This window comes from Harpia harpyja, chromosome 4, assembly GCF_026419915.1.
Source record: "Harpia harpyja isolate bHarHar1 chromosome 4, bHarHar1 primary haplotype, whole genome shotgun sequence".
Classification (NCBI taxonomy): domain Eukaryota; kingdom Metazoa; phylum Chordata; class Aves; order Accipitriformes; family Accipitridae; genus Harpia; species Harpia harpyja.
In genome coordinates, this window is record NC_068943.1 from 86330199 (window position 1) to 86352575 (window position 22377).

At 57.9% G+C, this 22377-nt stretch overlaps 3 protein-coding genes across 5 annotated transcripts; 2 read left to right on the forward strand and 1 right to left on the reverse strand.

Moving 5' to 3' along the window:
- The first annotated feature begins 363 nt into the window (after positions 1-363).
- Positions 364-5277, forward strand: LOC128141027 (membrane primary amine oxidase-like). The gene is given in 5 exon segments (XM_052785557.1): positions 364-1365; positions 1367-2693; positions 2792-3077; positions 3922-4051; positions 4216-5277. Coding segments are annotated over 5 exon segments (2289 nt in total). The 5' UTR covers positions 364-1122; the 3' UTR covers positions 4519-5277.
- Positions 5278-9056: 3779 nt separating this feature from the next.
- On the forward strand, positions 9057-20938 carry G6PC1 (glucose-6-phosphatase catalytic subunit 1). Of its 3 annotated transcripts, none has more exons than XM_052785568.1 (6): positions 9057-9353; positions 10519-10628; positions 11431-11539; positions 11777-11892; positions 12423-12948; positions 20919-20938. In XM_052785568.1, the coding sequence occupies exons 1-5, from the start codon at positions 9124-9126 to the stop codon at positions 12932-12934; spliced, it is 1077 nt and encodes a 358-aa protein (XP_052641528.1). In that variant the 5' UTR covers positions 9057-9123; the 3' UTR covers positions 12935-12948; positions 20919-20938. The 3 variants fall into 3 exon arrangements, with proteins under 3 accessions (XP_052641528.1, XP_052641527.1, XP_052641529.1); XM_052785567.1 differs by lacking the exon at positions 20919-20938 and adding an exon at positions 13788-14321; XM_052785569.1 differs by lacking the exon at positions 20919-20938 and adding an exon at positions 13852-14321.
- AARSD1 (alanyl-tRNA synthetase domain containing 1) lies at positions 17357-22236 on the reverse strand. The gene is made up of 12 exons (XM_052785566.1): positions 22087-22236; positions 21888-22010; positions 21649-21808; positions 21120-21177; positions 20623-20779; positions 20413-20529; positions 19598-19728; positions 19356-19422; positions 19070-19161; positions 18528-18582; positions 17859-17953; positions 17357-17591 (listed from the first exon to the last, which is right to left on the reverse strand). The coding sequence occupies exons 1-12, from the start codon at positions 22123-22125 to the stop codon at positions 17456-17458; spliced, it is 1230 nt and encodes a 409-aa protein (XP_052641526.1). The 5' UTR covers positions 22126-22236; the 3' UTR covers positions 17357-17455.
- Positions 22237-22377: the final 141 nt, after the last annotated feature.

Sequence of the window (22377 nt, forward strand, 5' to 3'; positions counted from 1 at the left end):
CCAGCTGGAGGGCAGGAGGGATGGACTGGGGAGTCCCAGGGCTCTGGGAGGCGGACCAAGGCAGGCGCTGGCACCAAGCTCTGCAGGTTCTCAGGGTGAGGCTGGGGACAGAGCCAGGAGCCGCTTGGGCTGCAGCTCTTGGGCTGCAGCTCTTGGGCACTTGCTGCTGGGTGCAGGTGAGGGGAGCGGAGGGGATTATTGCAGGGATGGGTCTCGCCACCCCTGTGCCAGCACCATCCCCACAGGGGTGTCTGTGGAAATCAGCTGAACCTCAGCCCCGCAGGCAGCACGTGGGCCAGCTCAGCCCCTCGCAGCCCGATGCTGGCCAGGTTCACATGAGAGCCCTCCTCCGGGCTTGGGCCAGGGTGCGGGAGCCGTGCTGCTGCTGATGGTGCTGCATGGCCAGTGCCACTGCCCTTTTGCCAGGATGCTGGGTGGGCTCTGGAGCCCTTGTCCCCCTCCTCGCAGCCCTGTCTATGCTAGGACGTAGCCCTTGGGGGGGGTGACGAGCAGCTGTCCCCTCCCTCCCTCCTGGCTGTGGGACTGGTGCCTTCCTACACGTGGGGTGTGGGGTCATTGGCAGCAGCTTGCGATGCTTCGATGTCTCTGCACAGGCTGTGGAGGCATTGCTGATGATGGCGGAGCTGTGGCACGTGGGGCCGTGGTGCTGTGCTTGGTACTGCTCCGCATGGAGGAGCGTCGTCCTTGCGGTGTCTGCTGCCTGCCCAGCTTTTTTCCTGTGGGGTTAAGAGAAGGAGGTGCAGGGAGATGCATTTATTTCCTCCAAGTGACCGGATCTGTCCTCTCCAAGGTCTGCAGGGTAGCATGTGGGACAAGAGGGGAAGGACAGATGCAGAAGCATTAAGTTTACTTAAAGTTATGACCCACTGGGGAAGCAGAGCAAAGTTGCCTTTTATGGTTCCCAGCAAATCCTGACCATATCTGAGAACATCCCTCTGCACCCTCCCTGCGAGCTTCTCTGGACTGTTCCCTGTTGAGAAAACGGGGGAAAAAAACCAACCCAACCAAACCCAGCCCCTTCTGTCAGCGAGTCACTGGGAGGATCCTGCAGCTGGAAACCCACCCTGCCAGACTGTGGGAACTCTCAGTGGCTCAGCAGACATGAACATGAAAACCGCGCTTATCCTCCTCGTTCTGGCTTTAGCCACGATATTTGCTTTAGTCTGTGTGTTGCTGACAAGAGGAAGGGCCCCCAGCACCTGCCAGCACCAGCCCCTGGAGCAGGAGGACACCGATGATGGCCAGAGCCTGGTCTTTGCCGATCTGACGCCCGAAGAGATGGTGCAAGTGGTGCGGTACCTGCAGGGAAACCTTGGGGTGCGGCTGGTTGATGCCTCGCATGCAAAAACCCTCCGACAACTGCATCGCCTCCGTCGACCTGCAGGTCCCTGCCAAGGCGGAGGTGCTGCGGTTCCTGGATGGTGGAGGGGCTCGCCCCCCCCAAGAGGCGCTGGCTGTGCTGTACTTTGGGAACCAGCCAGACCCCAACATCACCGAGTACGTGGTGGGTCCGCTGCCGATGCCAGCATATCACCGGGATGTCACGGTACAGAAGTACAGGGGGAAGGTGCCGTACCACCGCAGACCTGTTACCGGCAAGGAGTACATGGATATCAATGCCCTCATCCAGCGGGAGCTGAGAAAGGCACCACGCTTCCTCGCCACATGCTGTGAGTCTGACGGGACCGACCTGGCCATCCTCACGACAGCCCCGCGGGGCTTCAAGTCCGGTGACCGTGCGACCTGGTTTGTCCTCTTCCACAGCGTGGCCGGCACCGGCTACTACCTCTTGCCGGTGGGGCTGGAGGTGCTGGTGGAGCACAGGGACCTCCGTGTCTCCCACTGGCAGCTGCGCCAAGTCTTCTACAATGGTCGGTACTTTGCCAGCATGGGAGTTCTAGAGGAGGCATTTGTGGCCAGCTTGCTGGAAGTTGTCAGGATCCCAAAGCCCCAGGCTGAAGCAGTGCTGGGCTCGATGAGACCCGAGCGCCCACCCGCCTCCCCAGGTCCACTGCAGTATGAGCCCCAGGGTCCCCGCTATAGCATCACGGGCAACCATGTCACCTTCCAGGGCTGGAGCATTGCCTTTGGCATGAACCCCAACTCTGGCCCGCGCCTCTTTGACATCAGGTACCGTGGGGAGAGGATTGTCTATGAGCTGAGTCTCCAGGAAGCCTTAGCCCTGTACAGCTCCAACTGCCCCGGGGGCATGTTGACCCGCTACCTCGATGGGAGCTTTGGCATCGGTAGGTTTGCCTATGAGCTTGTCCAGGGCCTTGACTACCCCTACACAGCGACCTACGTGGACCGGCACTACCTGGCAGAGTCAGAGACCCCCAAAACCAACCAAAATTCACTCTGCATTTTTGAGCATGATGCTGCCCTCCCTCTGCGGTGCCACTTCTCTGACTCGCAGTCCTTGTACTACGGAGGGCTGTGGAAAAACACACTGGTCATCCGTGCCATCTCCACTCTCATCAACTACGACTACATCTGGGACTTCATGTTCCACAGCAGTGGGGCCGTGGAGGTCCGGGTTCATGCCACCGGCTACATCAGCTCCTCCTTCCTCCACGGCTGAGGCACTGACTACGGCAACAGGGTTGGGCCCCGCACGCTGGGGACGATGCACCTCCACCACATCCACTACAAGGTGGACCTGGATGTCGATGGTAGGTCCGGGTGCCTTTGTGCATGGCTGTGGTTCACTGTGGGCTGCGGCTCTGCCCAGGGCGTGGAGCTCAAGAGGGTTTTCCCTTCTGCTTCACAGGGCAGCTGAACTCCCTGGAGACCCAGGACATGGCGTACAAGATCGTGAAAGAACCCTGGAGCATGCAGAACACCATTGAGCAGCTGTACCTCCACAGGGAAAGGCTGGAGAGGGAGGACGAGGCGGCGTTCCTGCTCAACACCCCCATGCCCTGCTACCTCTCCTTTGCCAGCCCCAATCCCAATAAGTGGGGGCATCCGCGCAGCTACCGGATCCAGATCACCAGCTTCACCGGGGAGCACCTGCCCGCCAGAAGTCCCATGGAGAGGTCCATCAGCTGGGGCAGGTGGGTGCCAGGGCTGGGGTACGCATGGCCCCCACCCGCTCTCCTCCCACCCTGCCACCACATCCCCAGCTGTCCCTGGCTCTCGACGGAGCAGGGGCTGCTGCCTCCCAGCAAGCCTGTGACAGGAGGCAGGGAAGGGTTAAACAGCGACCATGCATATTGTTTTGGCTCTGAAAATGCCTTGAAAAGTTGCTCAATGACATTAGTTCCACAGGCAGGAATCTGACCCCAGATAAGATTAATTTAGAGCAATCACATGTGTTTTTCCCTGTGAGGGTAACCAGGCTGTAGGACAAGCTCCCAAGGGAAGCACGGGCATCCCCAGGTCTTGACATCTTCACATGAGGACAGAATGTCTTTTGGAAAATCATAGAGTCATAGAATCTTTTAGGTTGGAAAAGACCTTTAAGATCATTGAGTCCAACCGTCAACCCAACAACACCATGCCCACTAAACCATGTCCTGAAATGCTTGGGATAAACACAGAACTGGCTCACTGCCAGGGTGAAATTTAACGGCTCACGTTCTGGGGGAGGCTGTAGGAGTTAAAAGTGGCTGTGGCTGAAGTGAGCGTGCTGGGCAGCAAGCAGCAGCGTCTGCGCCTGGACGCATTTGTGTTTCCCGGCCATGCTGGAGCAGCCGCAGGCAGTGAGTCATCCCCTGTGAGCCTGAAGGCTCCAGGGCTGCTGCCTGTTACTGCCACACTGGTCCCTGCCTGACCCAGGACAGGCCAGGTCCCCCAGCACGCACCAGGGATGCATCCAGCCCCAGTTTGCCAGTGCATCCCCAGGCAGTAATGCCACGCGCCGGCACGGACGAGCCCCTCTGCTCTCTGTGCTGGCAGGTACCGGCTGGCCGTCACCCGGCGGAAGGAGGAGGAGCCCACCAGCACCAGCATCTACAACCAGAACGACCCCTGGACGCCCACCGTCGCCTTCGCTGACTTCATCGACAACGAGACCATCACCAACGAGGTGAGCCAGGCTCCCCTGGGCGGAGGGGAGCTGAACGCCGCGGGTACCACCCCGGCTCCTGCCCCAGCCAGAGGCTTCACCCGTCCTGTGGCCAAACCGGGCGGCTGCCAGGCTGGAAAGGTCCTGCTCAGCCTGACAGGGTGCCTGGCTCCCCTCCTGCCCAGGACCTGGTCGCCTGGATCTCTGTGGGGTTCCTGCACGTCCCCTATGCCGAAGATGTCCCCAATACGGTGACCGTGGGGAATGGTGTTGGCTTTTTCCTGAGGCCCTACAACTACTTCGACGAGGACCCCTTGGCGGACTCGCCCGACAGCATCTATTTCAGCAGCGAGCAGGACGCCAGGGCATGCGGGGCCAACCCCCTCGCCTGCCTGCCCCCCGCCGCCGCCTGCGCCCCCCACCTGCCCCCCTTCCGCTACGGGGGCTTCCTCAACCTCAGCCTGGCGCTGCCGCCCGGTGGGCTCTGACGGGGACAGGGCTGCCGCTGCCCCCGTCCCCGCCGGTGCGGGCAGTCTGTGTCCGGCCATCGAGTGTGTATCTGGAGGGGCTCTGCAGCCACACCAGGACCTGCCCTCCTCATGCCTGGGACATCTCGTGCTCAGGGTCGGGTTTTTGGAGGAGCTCAGCTCTCGTTTCAGCACCGCAATGCTGCCGAAGGTGGACTCGAAGCCTCTGAAAAACAGCCCCTAGGAGTGATTTTTGGAGACTCCATCAGGATGCTACCCAAAGTGCTGTGGGCACCCCACAGCCGCTCTCATCCTCTGGGACCAGGGCTCCCGCTGCCTCCCCAAGGTAGGTCAGTGCACGCAACGCGATGGTGCCGGCCAAGGCTGAGCACTACGCAAAGCCGCAGCTTCCCTTGGAGCCGTGGTCCATGCCAAGGTTTTGCCTAGGCTGGCAGGAGCGGGCAGCGTGGTGGCTGCTGTGGCCCAGCTGCATCCCGGGGGCATCGGGCCATGGGGAGCCAGCAGCTCCAGGATGCCTGAAACATCCACCCCAGCCCGGTGGCCGCTGCAGCTCCAGGGCTGCTGAGGCCCAGGCGATGCTGAGCTCCGGCTGCTGCAGTGGTGCCAAGCTCTGGGGACGGGGACAGGGACAGCGTACTGGGCTGCACCGGGAGCCTGCAGGAGACACTGCAGGGCAGCGGAACAGGCACTCCCTGGGCTGAGCTGCCCCTTGTCTGCCCTTCCCCAATAAACAGGCACTCAGGTGCTTTTTCTGACCAAGATGTTGTGTAGCTCACGAGAGCTGCTGCGGCTCCTGCGGTTGGTGGCCAGAGCCCCGGCACTGTTGATGCTGTGGGCGCTGGTGCCCTGTAATGGACGGTCCTGGCTCAGCTCTGTGGTGCTCATGGGGGTCCAAGGGACTGGTACAGCGCCCAGCACAGCTGCGCAAGTGTGCAGCGGCTGTGCTTTTGGACCCCGGGGGGCTGGCAGGAGGCTCCTGCTGGGGAATATGGGACAAACAAGGGAGTTAATGTGTAACGGCTGTACCGAGCCGCATTAATCAGTTCTGGCCTTGGCTGCTGCCCGGCGCACTCAGCCCCCACCACCGCGGGGACCCTTGCTCCCACACCCCCAGCTGCGTGCACAGCCCTGGGCTGCAGGATCCCGCAGCCTCCGGAGCCCATTCCCGCTGTGCCAGGCTGGGCTGGGGACACTGAGGAGCTTGGTGAGGACAGTTCAGCTCCAGCCTCACAGCCCGGCCTTGGCACGTGGCTGCAGATGCCAAGCGCTGGCCAATGTATCTCCGGGGGCATGGTGGGCGTCCATCCCTTCTGACCCCTCGCCTGGGTGCTGGGTCTGCCAGTGCAGGGAAGGGATGTTGGGCAGGAGTGGGCAGCTTGGAGGCATGGCTCAGTGTGAGGCTGCAGTGGTCCCTGGGTGCCCTGGGGTGCCAGGAGGGGCCCTGCCCCAAAGGCACCTCCTGGGGCTCGGGGAGAGCAGGTGGGATGCTTCCTGCAAGGCAAAGGTCGCAGCAAGCCGGCTCCCTGCCTGCCGCTGTTTGCCCACATGTTCACCAGTGCTGCCTGGACTCTGGCCGTGTGCTGACGCAGGTGAGACCAGATGTGCTTCTATGCTGGCAGCGACCCAGCTCGCTGCCCACTGCCCGTCCCCAGACCTTGCAGCAGGCTGGGAACTTTCTGGACGAAACATTGGCACCATGTGTGGCACATTATGTTACAGCACCCATGTGCGCTGCGCCTCTGGCAGCTACATCTGGTGCCTTGGAATCGCGGGGACACCGTGTCCCGGAGCCAGCCACTGCCACTGCAGGCACACAGCTCCTGGGCTGCCAGCTGATCCTGGGCTCATTGCACACAGACCCCAGTGCAGAAATAAAACACCCCCAGCCTGGCCCCATTCCTCACTCTGGTCAGTTTGCAATGCACATCGCTGGGCTAGCAGGGCTGCCAGCGTGCCTGCCCAGTGCAAGGGACGAGCAAGAGCCTGGCATGGCGCTCCCAGAACCAACGGCCAAACCGGCCAGGATGCAAAACCCCAGGTGCCGTTGGCAGCACAGCTCCATCAGCAGCGCTTCATGTGCGCTCCCGCGCTGCTCCAGCCCTCACTGTGCTGGGAAGGAGGCGGTGGCTGCTCCCGTCCCGTTTCCCAGCCTCTCCCTGCTGCGGCCCCAGTTTTCCTGCAGTGACCCTTTCCAAGGGGACTGGAGCATGCTAGTCCCCATGCCCCAACACCTTTTGCCCCCATTTTCTGCTATGAAATCTCTCAGGGAGAATTTATTGCTGACTGTTTCGAAACATTTTCAATGCAGAAGCCAAGTCTGTTGCATTCCTTCAGGCTGGCCAAAGCCACTCTCTGTTAAGGACCCTAGAATGAGCTGTTGGGGGATTTGTTTTGCAAGAGTAATTCCATTTCTGTGCAAACTTCTGCTTTGTTGGGGTTCTTTTGTAGGTTGGGAGCTCAGTCTGGAGGCTGGAGCAGCTGGGTCCATCTCCCCTGGGCGCAGCGAGCCCAGGCTGGGAGGGACAGGGAGGAGCAGCCTCGGGCAGGGATGCGCCTGCGGCTGGGGCTGATCCTGCAGCGTTTGCACCGTTTCTCTCTCGGGCACTCAACTTTCCTCTCCTTCACGTGCATTTCCAGTTCACTGACGGCAGCTGGGAAATTGCTGCTCGGCAGGACCAGCGTGAGCCCCTGGTACTGCCTCCCTGCCCCGTGCATGGCCCTAGCCACCCTGGAACTCCCCTGGCCCCGCTCCCCAGCACAGTGAGGCTGCTCTGGCTGCGCTATGTCCCCGGGAACAGGGTTGGATCAGGCCAGCCTGGGCCAAGGATGCTGAGCTCAGGGTCAGGCTTTGGCTGTGCCCACGTTTCCCTTTGCCCAGGAGCGTCAGCCCTGGTGTGAAGCGAGGACGCCGGGAGGGATCCTGGCTGCTGCCACCCGACAGGCAGGTCCTTGGGGCCAAGGACAAGCTGCCTGCAGAGCACAGGCATCGCTGGTCTGCAACTGCAGATCTGCCCTGGCAGTCCCAGCCTTGCGAGGCAGATTGAGGCAGAGCTCTAGTCATCCAACTGCCTTCAGAGCACAGGCATTTGCAAATATGGTCCCTTTTCCTCAGCCTGGCAGCTCCAAGAGCGGTCTGTGCCTGTATCCCGGGGAGGAAGGTTTGCTGTGTTTGCCTGTTAGATCCTGTGGCTCCCCAGATGTTGTGCAGGCAAGAGGGCAGGATGCTGCGCAGAGCCCCCTCTTTGCAGGCAGGACTCCGCACTGGACACGACCTCTGCCTGCTCTGCACCACCAAACAGCACATGGGCAGTTCAAGGATCTTGACCTGAACTTTCTCGAGGAGAGAGATAAGTGATGCATTTTCACTGGCTGCTAATCATTAACGCCTCGTTGCCTGTTCCCCCATGAAAGGGCAGCTGCCTGTTTTGCTGCGGCAGGTTCTGGCTGGGCAAGTCGCGCCACTGCCATGGGGCTGCATGTCTGTGCGCCAGCAGCCGTGATGGCTGGCCAGAGCTGGGGAAGGAGGTTTCTCCTGCCAGGCTGACCCTGTGTCCTCAGGCTCCTGGAAATAGCTCTCCATGTTACTCATTCACCGTTACCTCCTGGGGATGAACAGGAGGATAAAGCTGCGGTGCCGGCACTGCTGCCAGCAACAGTGTGGTGTGGCTGGGGTGGGGAAAGGCCACAGGCAGGGACCTGGCACCGGCTGGATGAGTGGTGTGTTCGGCTCTGTCCCGGAGCCGGGGTCTGACGGGGCAGTTTTGTGCAGGAGGGGGTTAAACCAGGGGAGCTGTGCTGGGAGGAATGCCTTCCCTCACTGGAAATGTCATTTGCAAAGGTCCTTTAACCCCACACCAGAGATCAGAAAAACATCGATGGCAGCCAGGAGCTCCCCAAGCCTCGCTGTCTGAGGCTGCAGGGAGCTCCAGAAATGACTTGGAAAGTTTCCCATTATGCAGAGTCCTCATTAAATCAGCCTGGCAAACACCATGGCAGAGAGGTGTTTTTTCATCAGCTGGAGGTTTCAGCTGACAGGGTGGTGGACAGCCTGCTCCCCACACCATGCACGACCCAGTCCATGCTCCCGGGCATCCCTGTGGTGCTCCAGTGGTGCTTGGGGTGATGGCAGAGGGATGGGAGAAGCGTCACAGTTTGGGGCTGCGGCAGCTCTGCAGTGCTGTTCATGCAGAGTGTGGGTGCTTGAATCTCCTCCCTCACAACAGAGCAAACATGGGTTCAGTAGGAGCAGCTGAACTGTTGTGTTGGGCAGCAGGAGGAGCAGGGGCTGCAGGATCCCCCCCGAGTGAGGCAGCTGCCCGCATGCTGGACCGTGCGGGGAAGGGTTAAGGTGCTGGTGCCGGAGCACCCCACGGTCCACGCGCCCTCGAAGCCTGTTTTTGCCTTTTACGTAAGTTGTTCCAAACATGTTTGTAACAACCCCCCGGTGATGCACCTTTGGCAAAAGTGGTTTTGGGTCCAAAGATCAGTGCTGGGACAAGCGACCTGCCTGCGGCAAACAAGAGCCCACAGAGTATAAAACCCCAGCGGCACAGTGGAGCGTGGGACAGCCTGAGCTGTGCTGAAGGGCAGTGGCTGCAGAGGAAGATGGAGGCTGGCATGAACCTCCTGCACGACATGGGCATCCAGGCGACGCACTGGCTGCAGGAACATTTCCAGGGCTCCCAGGACTGGTTCCTCTTCATCTCCTTTGCCGCCGACCTCAGGAACACTTTCTTCGTCCTCTTCCCTATCTGGTTCCACTTCAGCGAGTCAGTAGGCATCAGGCTCATCTGGGTGGCCGTGATCGGTGACTGGCTCAACCTCGTCTTCAAGTGGTGAGTGGCCCTGCGCCACGGCTCCCTCTGGGCATGTTGGCACAGCTGGACTGATGCAGGCCAGATGTGAGCTCTCAACCTTGACACTGGTGTAAAACAAATACCAGAGTGTGGCCCCCAGCTTGCCAGTGGTAACAGTCACTCCTTCCTGAACTGTGCAGCAGCGGGTCTCCCCACTTCCCAGAAGCCAGGCAGAGAGATGGACCCTCCTGCAAACAGATCCCTTTGCTGTCAGCTGGGGCTGCAGTTCTGCGTGGGGGCTGCACGGAGCCCCTCACCACGGGAGTCTGCTGGGATGGCCTGGCACGGCTCTGATATGCGGGATCAGGGCTTGGTGCTCCCCTGATCTTTTAGGCGAGCATTTCCCATGGGTAAGCCAGGACACTGATATCCCCTTCCTTTCCACGGCTGATAACGCTGATGCAAAGGTAGTCATGGTAGGGAGCACGCGAGGAACCCAGCCACTGCTCCAGGCACGAGATGGCCTTGTCAGCAGTGTCAATTGTACCATGGGGCCGATCCACGCTGGCATCACGGCCCGGCAGGGTTCGGTGTCAGCTGGTAGCCATGGGTGCCATCCCTGTGGGTGGTGGGCTGTGGTACCAGCGGCTGCAGCGGCAGTGGACCAGCACAGTGCCATCCCTGCTGCTGCGTTTCAGCGTCCCAAGGTTTTGGGGCTGCATGCACCCATGTGCATGGGCTGTGCCCCACATCCCTGCGGCAGGACCCAACAGTGTGGTCGGGGGCTTGTGCTGGCTGCCCCGGCTCTGCGTCTGCCCTGCAGCTCGAATAACCCGGGATGCTCACGCTGCCTGCACATGAGACAGGGGCGGGTGGCCTCTGCCTCTGATGCCACCATGAGACAGTTGCTCTTGGCCTGAAAAAGACTTAGAGAGAGCAGACACCGCTCCTCTTTCTCAGCGTGTTGACTTGCTCCCAGGAAGTTCTTGCTCTTCCTCTTCAGGGGCCAGGGATGGGGACACGGACAGGCAGTGCCAGCTGTTGGGACCAAGCGACCAGCTGGATGCTGTGTCTGTCAGGATGCCCTGGATGGCTCATGGGTCCTTTGCCTCTTCCAGCTCCTGGGCCACAGCAGAAACCGCAGCGGTGCCCACCTGCTGTAGTGCCCAGGACCCCTAGAGCCCCCGTTCTCCTTTCTTTTCAGGATCCTCTTTGGGGAGAGACCATACTGGTGGGTCCACGAGACGGACTATTACAGCAACACCACCGCCCCAGAGATCCAGCAGTTTCCACTCACCTGCGAGACCGGCCCTGGTAGGGACTCCCAGCCCTGGCAGAGGCAGCAGGCGCTTGCCCGGGGGACCTGCACACTCAGCTCCCCACTCTAGGTCTTGGTCCCCGCAGGGAGGAGGGTGCCGGCATGACTGGGGCCGCGGCTGGCAGCCCACCAGCAGCACATACCCCTAGCTAGCTCTTGAGAGAGGGCTGTTATCACTGAGCCGCAGCATTGGCCCCCGCCTCGGTCCCCGGGGACGCCGGCTGTGCCTGCAGCGGGTGGAGGCAGGGCAGCCCCTGCACGGAGCAGACCTTGACCCTCGGCACAGACGTGGCGGTTCAACACAAACCCCTGCCTGTGCTCGGCCACAGCCTTGGCCCATGCCGGGGCTGTGCTCTGCCCTCCAGCCCCAATTGTGGGCAGCCACTCCACGGGGAAGGGGCTTGCCCGGTTCCGGAGCAGCTCTGTCTGTACTTTGCCCGGGGGTTTCTACCGGAGCCAGGGAAGGGCTTCGGGTGTCCCTGGCACGCAGCACAAGCCATCGGGAATGGTCAGTGCCCTCTGCCCAGTCTTGCCTGGCAGATGGGCTGCGGAGCCAGAGCCATGCTCCCACACTGCCCCTGCTGTGCTGTCTCCTGCTCCAGCCTTGCCTGCGCCTAGGGACGGAACTGGGCGCCTGCCATAGAGGTGGCACCGCAGCCGCTGGGGGACAGGTGCTGGGTGCAGTGCCACCCAGTGCCGCAGCCCCTGGAGCCTGGGCTGCTGCCTGGGAGCCCCCCAGGCACGAGGGCACAGCCTGCTCTGAAGGGGAGTCTGACCTGGGTCTCTCTTCTTGCCCAGGGAGCCCCTCCGGCCACGCCATGGGTGCAGCAGGGGTGTACTATGTCATGGTGACAGCCCTCCTCTCCGCTGCCATGGGGAAGAAGCACTTGAGGACGCTCAGATACTGGTAAGCTGTTTGCCAAAATCACCTGTGGTGGGCAGAGGGTGCTCCAGAGCCGATGGGCTTGCAGCTGAGCCCATTGAGGCACAAGGCTGTGGGCAGACAGCCGGGCCATGGCACCCCAGGTGGGGTGTGCACCAGGACGTGCTCGGCGGGCAGCCAGGCACTGCTCGGGGTGCAACCGCAGCGCTCCGGGCAGCGAGAGCTGGCCCTGGCACTGATGTGGCCGCCTGCCCCTTGCAGGGTGCTGTGGATGGTGCTTTGGACAGGGTTCTGGGCAGTTCAGGTCTGCGTCTGCCTGTCCCGAGTCTTCATTGCTGCCCACTTCCCCCATCAGGTCATTGCGGGGGTCATTTCAGGTGAGTGCATCAGACCCCCCCCCCCCGTCCCCTTCCCCACAGCACCGCCGTGATGGTCCGCAGCACCGGCCAGGAAGAGTGCACAGCCTGACAGATGTGTGCGGGGTTGTGACACAAAGCTGTATCTGTGGCTCTGCAGTTACTGCCCTCATCGTCACGGGCAGGATGCCCACCAGGACATGCCTTTGTCCCTATCCCATTTGAGGCATGAGTCCCAGGCAGGGCAGGCGCTGCCAGCTGCTGCTGGGCTCTGAGGGACAGTGAACGTGGCCCAAAGGCACAGGCAGGGCAGGCCTGGGGTGTGGAAGGGTTGTCACTGGGCAACAGAGCAGACTCAGTTGTCTGTGAGCAACAGGGCACAGTGGTGGCTGTCAGGGCAGTCAGCGCTGCATGGGAGCAAATGGGTAGCCCCCAGCACATGTCCCCCGCCAGAGCACCCAGGGCTGCGAGACCTGCTCGGCTCCACCGCCCTGAGGCAGGCAATCACTCACTGATCAGCACCGCCTCCTCTCCTGCTTCATTACTGGCAGGGATGGCTGTGGCCAAGACTTTCCAGCACGTCCACTGCATCTACCACGCCAGCCTCCGACGGTACCTGGGCATCACCTTCTTCCTCTTCAGCTTTGCCCTGGGCTTCTACCTGCTGCTGCGGGTGCTCGGCGTGGACCTGCTCTGGACCCTGGAGAAGGCGCGGAGGTGGTGCGCCCACCCCGAGTGGGTCCACATCGACACCACCCCCTTTGCCAGCCTCCTCCGTAACCTGGGCATCCTCTTTGGGCTGGGGCTGGCCCTCAACTCCCACATGTACCTGGAGAGCTGCCGGGGGAAGCAGGGCCAGCAGCTGCCCTTCCGCCTGGGCTGCATCGCCACCTCCCTCCTCGTCCTACACCTCTTCGACGCCTTCAAGCCGCCCTCCCACATGCAGCTGCTCTTCTACGTCCTCTCCTTCTGCAAGAGCGCAGCCGTGCCGCTGGCCACTGTCAGCCTCATCCCCTACTGCATCTCCCAGCTCCGGGCCACACAGGACAAGAAGGCTGTCTAGGGGCGTCCCTGCAGGTAATGGTGTGCCTGGGCAGGCGGCCCCCTCCAGCTCTGGGCTCGGGGGCAGTCACTGGACCATGGGTGCACCCCAGCCACAGTTTGCTCCCCGCTAAATCTGCACAGACTGACTCCACACTGGGAGCAGACTGTGAAGGCCGGGCTGGCTGCGCTGGCAGATGGCTCCCGTGGCGTGGACCCACAATGCTGGTCGTGCTGTAAGCTCGGGCGGTCTGTGGCCAGCCGATGGCACAGTGAGCCCTGTGCTCCCAGGGCTCTCCTGCCACCCTTCCCGCGTCCACGGGTGGGGTTCATCAGCCAGGGACCCGGTGGCAGCAGAGGGAAGACCCTGCGCTCCCCTGCAGCTCATGGGGATGCGCCACCTCCATGCTGCAGGGCTGGGAGCAGGGTGCTCGGGGTCTGCTGGTGAGGCAGCTCTGTTACAGCAATGGGCAGACACCGTGATTTGGAGGTAAAGCACCGGCTTGCGGGAGCCCCACCCCAGTCCTGAGGTGTTCAGTATTCACTGCTGTGTGAGGTGGCATGGTGTACACATCTGCATATGTGTGTACACATACATAATGCATAGCTATATACATATGAGTGTAGCTGTAAACGAGGTATTTTATTAAACCTGAAGGTGTGTTTAGCTGGTGAGTTCGGACATCTTGCTGGCCAGTGAGGCGGGATGGGGGATTGGCTCCCACGTGCAGGGACTGCAGTGGAGGCTGCTGGTGGTGGTGGAGGAAGGACATCTCCCATGGGGTCCTACTCCTACCATCACCTGCAAGGCATGGGCGTACCACTGGGAAAGGCAGCGCCAGGCTCCCCCAGTCCTCGTCACCTTTCACCCTCAGGTGCAGTTGGACATGGCCAGCACAGTGCGGGGGGGACGAGCTGCTTTTTGCGCTGTTTATCCAGGGTTTCTGGGTGCACCTTGTGCCAGGAACAGGGACACACTCGCATCACCTCGCTGGTTACGGAAACAAGCACGGCTTTGAGACCAACCAGCTCGGCTGGGGCTGTGCCGAGCCCCCAGGCTGCAGGGACAGAGCTGCCATTTGGCTGCTGGCTGCATTGCGGGGTCAGGGCCCGGTGGTCAGTGCTGGCTCGGCCTCCCGGCACTGCTCGCCTGAACGCCGGGTCTGCCCGGGGCGCAGGAAGCGGCTGCGTCAACGTGGGGTCAAGCTGCTTCGCTGCTGCCGGCTCGGCGGACACGTCCCTGCCTCGGCGCCGTGCTCGTTAGCAGGAAGCCGGCTGTGGGCTCGCCCTGCTGACTTCAAAGCTGTACAGGCTGTACAGCCTGCCAATTAACTCAGTAAACATCCTCTCTCAGTCTGAGATATAGTTTAAAATAGATATGAAGGTACAGATACTTTCTTCCTGCCAGACTCTACATGTGCAGTATCTCCCCCAAAACACCAGTTCCTGCAGCATTTACCCCATACCCAGCTATAAGCATCAGCAGTGTTCTCTGCTGTGGTGCAGCTGAGAAATGCCATCTCCCCTGCCCAGATCTTGCAATGCCTTTGGGAGAGGGTGTCCAGCAGAGCCATGGTAATATGTCCCTCGTCTTGCTGTGGTTTGGATGGCCTTTACCACATGTGGCAGCAGAGTGTGAGGCTTTGCAGCCTTTCCCAGCCATCTGATGGGAGCCCTCCAGCTGCCAAAACACTGAGAGCCATCAGGTGAGAGAGCACCTTCCTTCTGACCAAACTGCACATCAGCAGAACCCCATGCTAAAACCCATCCACGCTAGAATGCCTTCCACGGCAAAGTTTGCTGTAAAGCTTGCTCAGTACAGAGCTCAGCCGTGGACCTAATTCTTTGTAGAAAGTTTACCTAGATGCGCGCGTGCGCGCGTGCACACACACACACGTTTCCTCCAGCTGGGGAGCGGGCAGGCTTGGCCCAGTGGTTATTCCAGCCAGGAAGGATCAGGATGGGGCAGCCAGACCCCACAGAGGCGAGCGCAGAAGGCTCCTCTCTGGGAGCCTGCTGTGTGCGGTGGGAACAAGGGCTGCTGGTCCCCCCCCGCAGCAGAGTCCCAACAGGTGCCGATGGGTGCCGCAGTCGTGACCCTGCGCCTGCTGCTGCTGCTCACCAACAGCTCAACAGCTGGCAAAGGTCTCTCGGCTGAATGGTACCTGCATCAGCCGTGTACGGAAACCCTGTGTGCTGGGGCTGCTGCTATCCTCTGTGTTCATGATAGATAAACCTCCTTAGGATAGAGGTTTCTTTTCTTCTATTTCTCGGTTTATTACCAACATCTGGACCAAACCTGTCATGCCATTTCCAGCAAGAAGGAGAAAAAAAATTCCCAAATCACCCGCCGTGCTTTTTCACACCGTGACTCCACAGCGCCCTTTAGTTTCTGCAGCTGAGATTGCAACAGCTCCCGGACCCACTCTGGCAGAAAAGGCAAGCTGAAGAACGGTGGGGAGTAGCTCTGCCTGATCCCAAGGGACTTTACATCTGCATTAGCAGGAGAAACTGCTGATGTTCAAAAAAGGACCAGTAACAACTGCACCCCAACAAGGGAAAGGACTGATACACGAAGTTGAATGATTTCCTGCCTGTGGGGCACCCATTCCCCTTCCAGCTGCTCTCTGCCCCAGCTGATTCCAGACTGTATCCTTTGCTGTGCCTGATCAAGCCTGAGGAAAGCTTGCCACTATCCAGGCCGAGACATCAGGTGGGGAACAGCTTCCTTTTGCTGAGCATTCGTGATGATACTCACTCGTAAATGAGTTTGGTTGCTGGAGACTCCCAAACTCGGGTTACTGTTCTTGTGGTGGGACATCGAGAGGAGGACGGGAACTGACAGAGCTGCAGAGGGATGGGAGATGAGAGTGGGGATGATCGTGACCTTGCTCTTCTCTTTGAGGGCTGCCCTGCTGGAGGACAGCTCAGGGCTCAGTTCCTCTGCCATTACCCCACAGCAAACTCCAGGTGTAGGAGTGCTGTAGTGGACCAGGAAGACGCCTTCCCGGTAGTGGCGAAGACAAGGCACTACCAGCACAGCCTGGTGCCGATGTACCCACGCACAGAAAGCTGCTGTCTTTACTTAGGGGACTCCAGAAACAGCTGCTGTTCCGAAGGCGAATGCTCAGGAGCTCTAGGCATGAGCTTGGACAATGTCACATTTTGCAGACTAGCACAGAAAGCAGCATGAGTCAGCTGTATGCCAAGACCCAATCTGTCATTGACAGTCGTAACCGTACAACCTAGCCGGCCTTGTTCAGAATAATGCTCGGGCCAGACAACTGCTTTTCTGTAGAGCTATTTCTTATCATGTAAAAGAGCCAAACAAGATACTATTGCAGAGGCAGGGGAAAGGCCACTGCTGGGCAGAAGAGAATGGTAATGAAAGCTCAAGCTTGTGGCAACAGAAGTGAAGGAAGTGTTCACGCACACACCTACAAGAAATGCCCAAGGTACAGCTCAGACAAATGACTTTAATATGGTTTTCTGTCTGCCTGCAAAACAAAGCACTAGGTGGCTGCTTCCATCTGCCTTTAATTCTCATATACAAAGAGTCAGCATGTGTGTGTTAACATTGTTCTGCCAGGCCAACTACAAATGGATGAAATTCCCTTTTGCAGTAACGTACTTGATGCTACCGCAGCGGAGCTTTGGGACTGCAGCGATGAAGCCGGTGTTACCTGACAGCTGCTCCCATCAATGTCACAGCTGGGTCAATAGCAATTGCTGCCTGAGGGAACCGCCAAGTCCAGAGGTCAGCAGCAGCCCCGCGTGTTGGCCAGCTGTGAGGGGCCCTGGCAATGGCATTAGCGCAAACATCTTCAGACCTCCAGCATCTACAGATTTCTGAGTAGCCAGGAAAAAAGGTCAGATCTTTTTTTTTTAAAAAAGGGCTCACAGAGACTTGTCCTTTGGTGCCCCCTCCTTTCCTTGCTCACAGGCTTGAGAACAGCATCTTGTGTCCCCATTCTATCTCAGGCAGCCATAACTGGTGACCAGCTTAGTTTGGTCTTTTAAGGGGGATTTACTGATCTGAGCATCCTTCCAATTCCTGCCACATTTCATTCCTTCTCCTCCCTACAAAATTTCAGCAGCAAAAGCTTGATTCATTTTCTCTGCACTTGTTGGCAAACATCATACTCAAACCCTCTGCTTCTTTCCAGTATTCTGATTTTTTAAAATGCATCCAGCTTATTATAAATAAATATGCTCGCAAATCAATTACTCCTCAGCAACTGGTACAAAGTAAAAAGCCACAGTGTACTGCAAATAGGAGGGCCCCTCTCTTGGTTTTAGGAAGCCTACAAAATGGTTAAATAATGACTACTTTTAGAATGTGTACCATTTGCCTGGGGAAATGAAAGAACCCTTGCAGCAAAGTGTGGACGGCAGATCCCCTCCCCCAACTTTCCATGAGCACCAAATCAGCTCACACAGAGCATATGCACACCAGCTGTTGTTTTTATGTCTTTATTCTCTGGAAGAGAAGTTAGTGGAGTTTATGCAAAGCAGGGAAGACAACCCTACTTTGAGCAGTTTCTTATGCTTCAGGGCTTCGACAGCTGATGAATTCCTGGAGCAGAGCTTCCACTTCTCCTCGCTGACTCATCTTGGTTGCCTTGCCCTGAAAGCGGCCTCGCTTCCCAGCTCCTTTGCCTCCCAGCAGCTCTGCCACCCTGCAGTAACAACAGTACAGGCTGAAGGCCACTTACTTGCAGAGAAGAGAGTGACCTGGCGTAACCTGGTCTAGTGGAAGGTGCCCGCGGGCAGGGGGGTTGGAAGTAGATGATCTTTAAGGTCACTTCCAACCCAAACCATTCTATGATTCTATGAATGTGCTCCAGAGAGCAAACAAGGATCCATGTCCTAATTATACTGCTCAGCTGCTTAGTCTGCAACATTAGAATTCTTACTAATTTTAAAGAAACCATAGAACATGTTACCTGGGACCTAAATTCTCAACTGCTTCAACAGGTCCAGCTAGAAGAAAGAGTCCTGCTTCTTTTTCATCTCCCACAGTCAGGAACAGCAGGGTTTCCTGTGGACAGAGAGATGGACTTTGTTCCAGAATAACCAGTGCCTTCTTTGTCTGGGAAGAGGACAGAGACACTGGCCACAGGACCCATCCAAGCATGCAAACAATTCAGAAGTTTTTGTGCATTACTGAGACAGAGACTCAATTTGAAGAAAGTAAAAGAGAGGGGGGCTTTTGAACCTTTTATGCTCAATCATATATTGGGGGGGACAGAATGGCTACTGGGGTATCCTAAGTTAAAAGGATATGGTTGGCAGTTGCACTAGATGATTGTTGTAGGTCTCTTCCAACTGAAATAGTCTATTCTATTCTATTCTAAAACAGCTGATGAGGTTCTGTACAGCTCTTTGAGGGACAGGCTCTTCTGCAGTGCTCTGAATTTTCACTGTTGTATTTCTTGACTGTTGAGGTTTCTCCTGCAGACTGAGGCTGCTGGGGACAATAACCTCATGTAACTTTTAAAAGGAAACAGACCTGTACCTTGTGACTATGGTACAAACAGAAGCCGAGCCCTGCCTGTGCTACAGCTTGAATGAAAAAGCCAGTGGTGTCAGGTTAGTCTTCATCAGTGACTCACCTCTGATCCAATCTCATTAGCGATGATATTCATAAATTCAGAGTCACCCTCTTTCCTGTATGAATGGGTAAAAACAACACTTCATAAAGAAGCAAAAATCCCCTCTAGAGTCCAAAACATCAATCAGAAACCAAAAGCCTGATCAGGCCTGGGGTTTTGGCCTCTTGCTGTTAGGATGTAGATTAGGTTTTTTCTATATATCTAAATCATCATTGTGTGTTCCTGTGGACTTATTAGAAATTATTTAAGTGTTTATCTTTAAGAAATAGAGCTCCTTAGTTTTATTTGAAAATATCAAGGGCAGAGAGAAATCAGATAGACACAGTTATTTCTTAGCTATAAAACCAGAAGAATTCAGTGACTGAATTACTAACTCATTCCTTTAATTACACAACCTTCCAGCAGGGTGAGGCAGTTTAATATTCTATTCGCCTTGTTTATATTCTTCCTTGAGAAACAAGCCTGAATAGGTGTCAGAGAGATGCAACTGCCATAAAATGTGTAAGATACCATTTTACCCTTTTCCCTGAACTCCCACATACCTGTGTAACACGAACAGCTGACTTTGAACAGGTTTGCTCTTGAAGTCCCGGGCTATCAAAACGGCAACGTCTCTAAGCAGGTTCAAGTTATTCTGAAAGAAAAGCAAATAAATTGTACTGCAGATGGAGAATTCAGTGTGAACACTGAGTTGTGTTCCCAGAGATGGGAGCAGTTTTCATAATATCGACAAAAACTGATGTCTACGATTCAATTCCCAGTTATCATGACTAAAGCGCAAGTCTACAGGAAGCAGCCGCCATCTACTTTTCTCAGCCATCCTCATACCTTCTGAAGCAGTTTCACAGAACTCTGCAGTCTCTTCACAGCCTCTATGTGCTCACCTGGTCCATTTCTGAAAGAAAAAGGAGAATTTGGATCGCCACTCTGGAGGACAAAGAAAGGACTTCTTAAAGGAGCAAAAGCAAGTAACATCATAAAAACCGCTGCGTAGATGTACCCCAAGTCTTATGTGGTATTTGTCAGATGGAATAGTAAAGATGAAATAATCAAAGTGGAAAGGGTATTACTTGAGCAGTGACGTTAGAGCCTTCTCAGTACTGTGACTTTGTTCGATTGACTTCAGCACTCTGTTTCCTGCCAGGAAAACCAAGTTGGTTTTGTTCTTTTTCCCTTTTTCTGTGCCAAGGAGTTTAATAACCTTAAAAAGAAAATCACCCTGGTCAGAAAAGAACTGTGCTTATACTCACACAGGTGGTCAGTTCCTACTAGACTATGCCTTGTTGTGCATATTGGCTCTCTGCCAGTGAAAATAAACCGATTAAAATCAGTCATAAGATCAACATACGCACAAAAAAAAGGATGGCAATACAGTGGAATTAATACAATTTGCTAGTCATGGGCTGCACTCTGCCGTGTATCTGGACGTCTCTGCTGGGATAGACTCCAACGAACAACTGAAAAGACAGAAGCACTTAAAGGCAGCTCCAGAATTTTATCTCCACCTCTCTGCACAGAGGATTTCTCATTCATGACAAACACTCAAAAATATCAGAGCTTTAAGCAGAGGGAACAAACGGCTAGCAACCCAGCAATGCACCGCCAAACTGGCAATATACCATATGCCCTCCGCAGAGGCATTGGCAGTTCAGAAAATATCATCGCTACAGACAAGGGCTGAGTTCTGTTACAAAGAAAGAAAGGAGCCTGACTGAACAAAGGCTGCCAACCTGTGTGAGGCCCTGTTGGGGCTCACCCAGCACAGGGCTTCCCCTTCACCATGGGGACAATTTCCAGCAGACCCTGGATCTCAGGGACTGCTGCTGTGCTAGGTCTGAATGTGTGGAGTGAGGCTCCCAAAGGCAGCTCAGCTGCAGCCCCCCACCTGCAAGTCACTCAGGTTGGACACATGCGTCCCACAGCACATGTTGGAGTCTATGCCTTCGATGTCAACAACTCGCACTGGCCCCGCGTGGTCATCTGGCAAACCACGGCTTCTCACCTAGCAAAAGGAAGACAGTGGCAAACAAGGTGACATTCATGCCACAGTTATTTTGGTCCCACAGATATCATCAGTTCTCTCCCCACCACTCACTCTTTCAATTTCAGGGTCATCTGCAGCCAGTTCCCTCACCACCACAGGTACCCTCTCCCGGATTTTCTCATTCACACTCCTCTCCAGGGCCTCTATTTGCTCTGCTGTCATGGAGGGGGTGTCCAGCTCAATGACACTTCGCTGACGGCCCAGCTCCCTGCAGCAATGAATAACATCTGCTGCTGTAGCTAAGACCAGCTGGAAGGTCCCTCTGTGCAGCACTAAGTGCCATCCCACTGCTGGGAACGTGGCGACTGAAACAAAACATACTTCACTCCTCCCCCTGTTTTTTACAGATCACCAGATGCATACGCTTGGAGGAGGACAAGACAGAGCAAATACTTTGCACAGCTTCTCTCCAGTTCAGTCACCTCTCCCAGGCCCTCTGAGCTCGAGTGAAATGTCCAAGAGCAAACTGCTTTTGATTTATCAATGTTCAGCTCCTTGCAGCCCAGCACAGTGGCACAGACCAAACAAGAAGCCTTTTTCCTGCTCACCATGAAGTTGTCTTGAATCCAAACATATGTTCTGCGATGGCAGTGATGAGATGCTGTCCTGCAAGAGAGGTGCAAGCAACAGCTTCGAGTGCCACCGGACATAGGAAAAGAGATTTTCAGTCAGAGTGTATTTTTTCTGCTGACATTCCCCCTGACATTTGCAAATGCCCAGCCACATGCTCGGTGCTGTGGGGCTTATGCTACTGCTTAGGAGCAGACAGAAGAGTCAGCCATTGCCTCGTGGGCCTTGGGACCCTGAGAGCACCACGGCGTGTGCTGAAGACTTCGAAGCAGGCTGAACTCTTCCTTCCAAACTTGTTCGCAGTGGCCTTGCTTCCAAGCTGAGGAGAGCCCCGGGATGGACTGGGCGTGCGGAGCTGTCAGGCTTCCCCCATCCCCGACCAGGGTGGGGACAAGCTGGGCACTGAGGGACCCCCCGTCCCCCGCCCGGGGCCCGGGTGAAGCCAGGCGAGGCCGCCCCCGCAGCACGGTGTTACCGGACGCCCCTCGGTAGGGCCGGGGCACGGACCTGAATGCTGCTGCATGTGGTCGAAGCGGCGGTCCCAGTCCAGCGACAGCAGCACCTCGGCGCCCGGTTCCAGCGCCTCCTGCACGAAGTGGACGGCCTCGGGGCCCCGCCGGGTGACGCGCAGCACCGGCACATCGCCGATGAGGCCGCGGTCGTCCGGCTGCGGACACGAGGGGCGTCAGCGCCGCCGACCCGGCCCCGGCCCCGGCCCCGGCCCCGGCCCCGCGCCCGGCCCGTACCTGCCCGCCGCCCTCGGGGAAGAGGATGGTGTCCTCCAGCACCACCTGGAACCCGCGCACCGGCTCCCCGCCGCCCTCGGGCCGCAGCTCCGCCGCCCGGCACGACACCACCCTGGTGGCGAACTGCGACAGAGGCGGCGGCGCCGTGAGGGCCGGCCCGCGCCTCGCCCGCCCCGCGCCCCGCCTGTCCCGCCGCTACCTGCCGGGCCCAGCTGTCCCGCTGGCACTGGAACACCATGGCGGCGGCGGAGCGCCGGCCGGGACACGGGGCTGGCGGCGGCGACGGCGGCCGGGGAGGGACACGGGGGCTGACGGCGGCGACGGCGGCCGGGGAGGGACACGGGGGCTGGCGGCGCCGACGGCGGCCGGGGAGGGACACGCGGCTGGCGGTCGCCGTGCCGCAGGTGGGCGGGGCCTGCAGGGTGACGCGCAGCGCGCGCTGCCGGTGCCGGCGGCGGCGAGGTACGACGCGGCGGCGGCCCGAGCGGAC

Bases quoted from the DNA above. Each gene is read 5' to 3' on its own strand.
- G6PC1 (XM_052785568.1), top strand. From the start codon at position 9,124: ATGGAGGCTGGCATGAACCTCCTGCACGACATGGGCATCCAGGCGACG. The intron at 10,629-11,430 runs GTAGGGACTCCC...CTTCTTGCCCAG, and splicing joins CACCTGCGAGACCGGCCCTG to GGAGCCCCTCCGGCCACGCC. The intron at 11,540-11,776 runs GTAAGCTGTTTG...TGCCCCTTGCAG, and splicing joins TTGAGGACGCTCAGATACTG to GGTGCTGTGGATGGTGCTTT.
- AARSD1 (XM_052785566.1), bottom strand. From the start codon at position 22,125: ATGGTGTTCCAGTGCCAGCGGGACAGCTGGGCCCGGCAG. The intron at 21,178-21,648 runs GTCCGTGCCCCG...CCTCTCTTGCAG, and splicing joins CCACATGCAGCAGCATTCAG to GACAGCATCTCATCACTGCC. The intron at 19,729-20,412 runs GTGGGGGGCTGC...TTTCTTTTTAAG, and splicing joins CCAACCTGAGTGACTTGCAG to GTTATTAAACTCCTTGGCAC.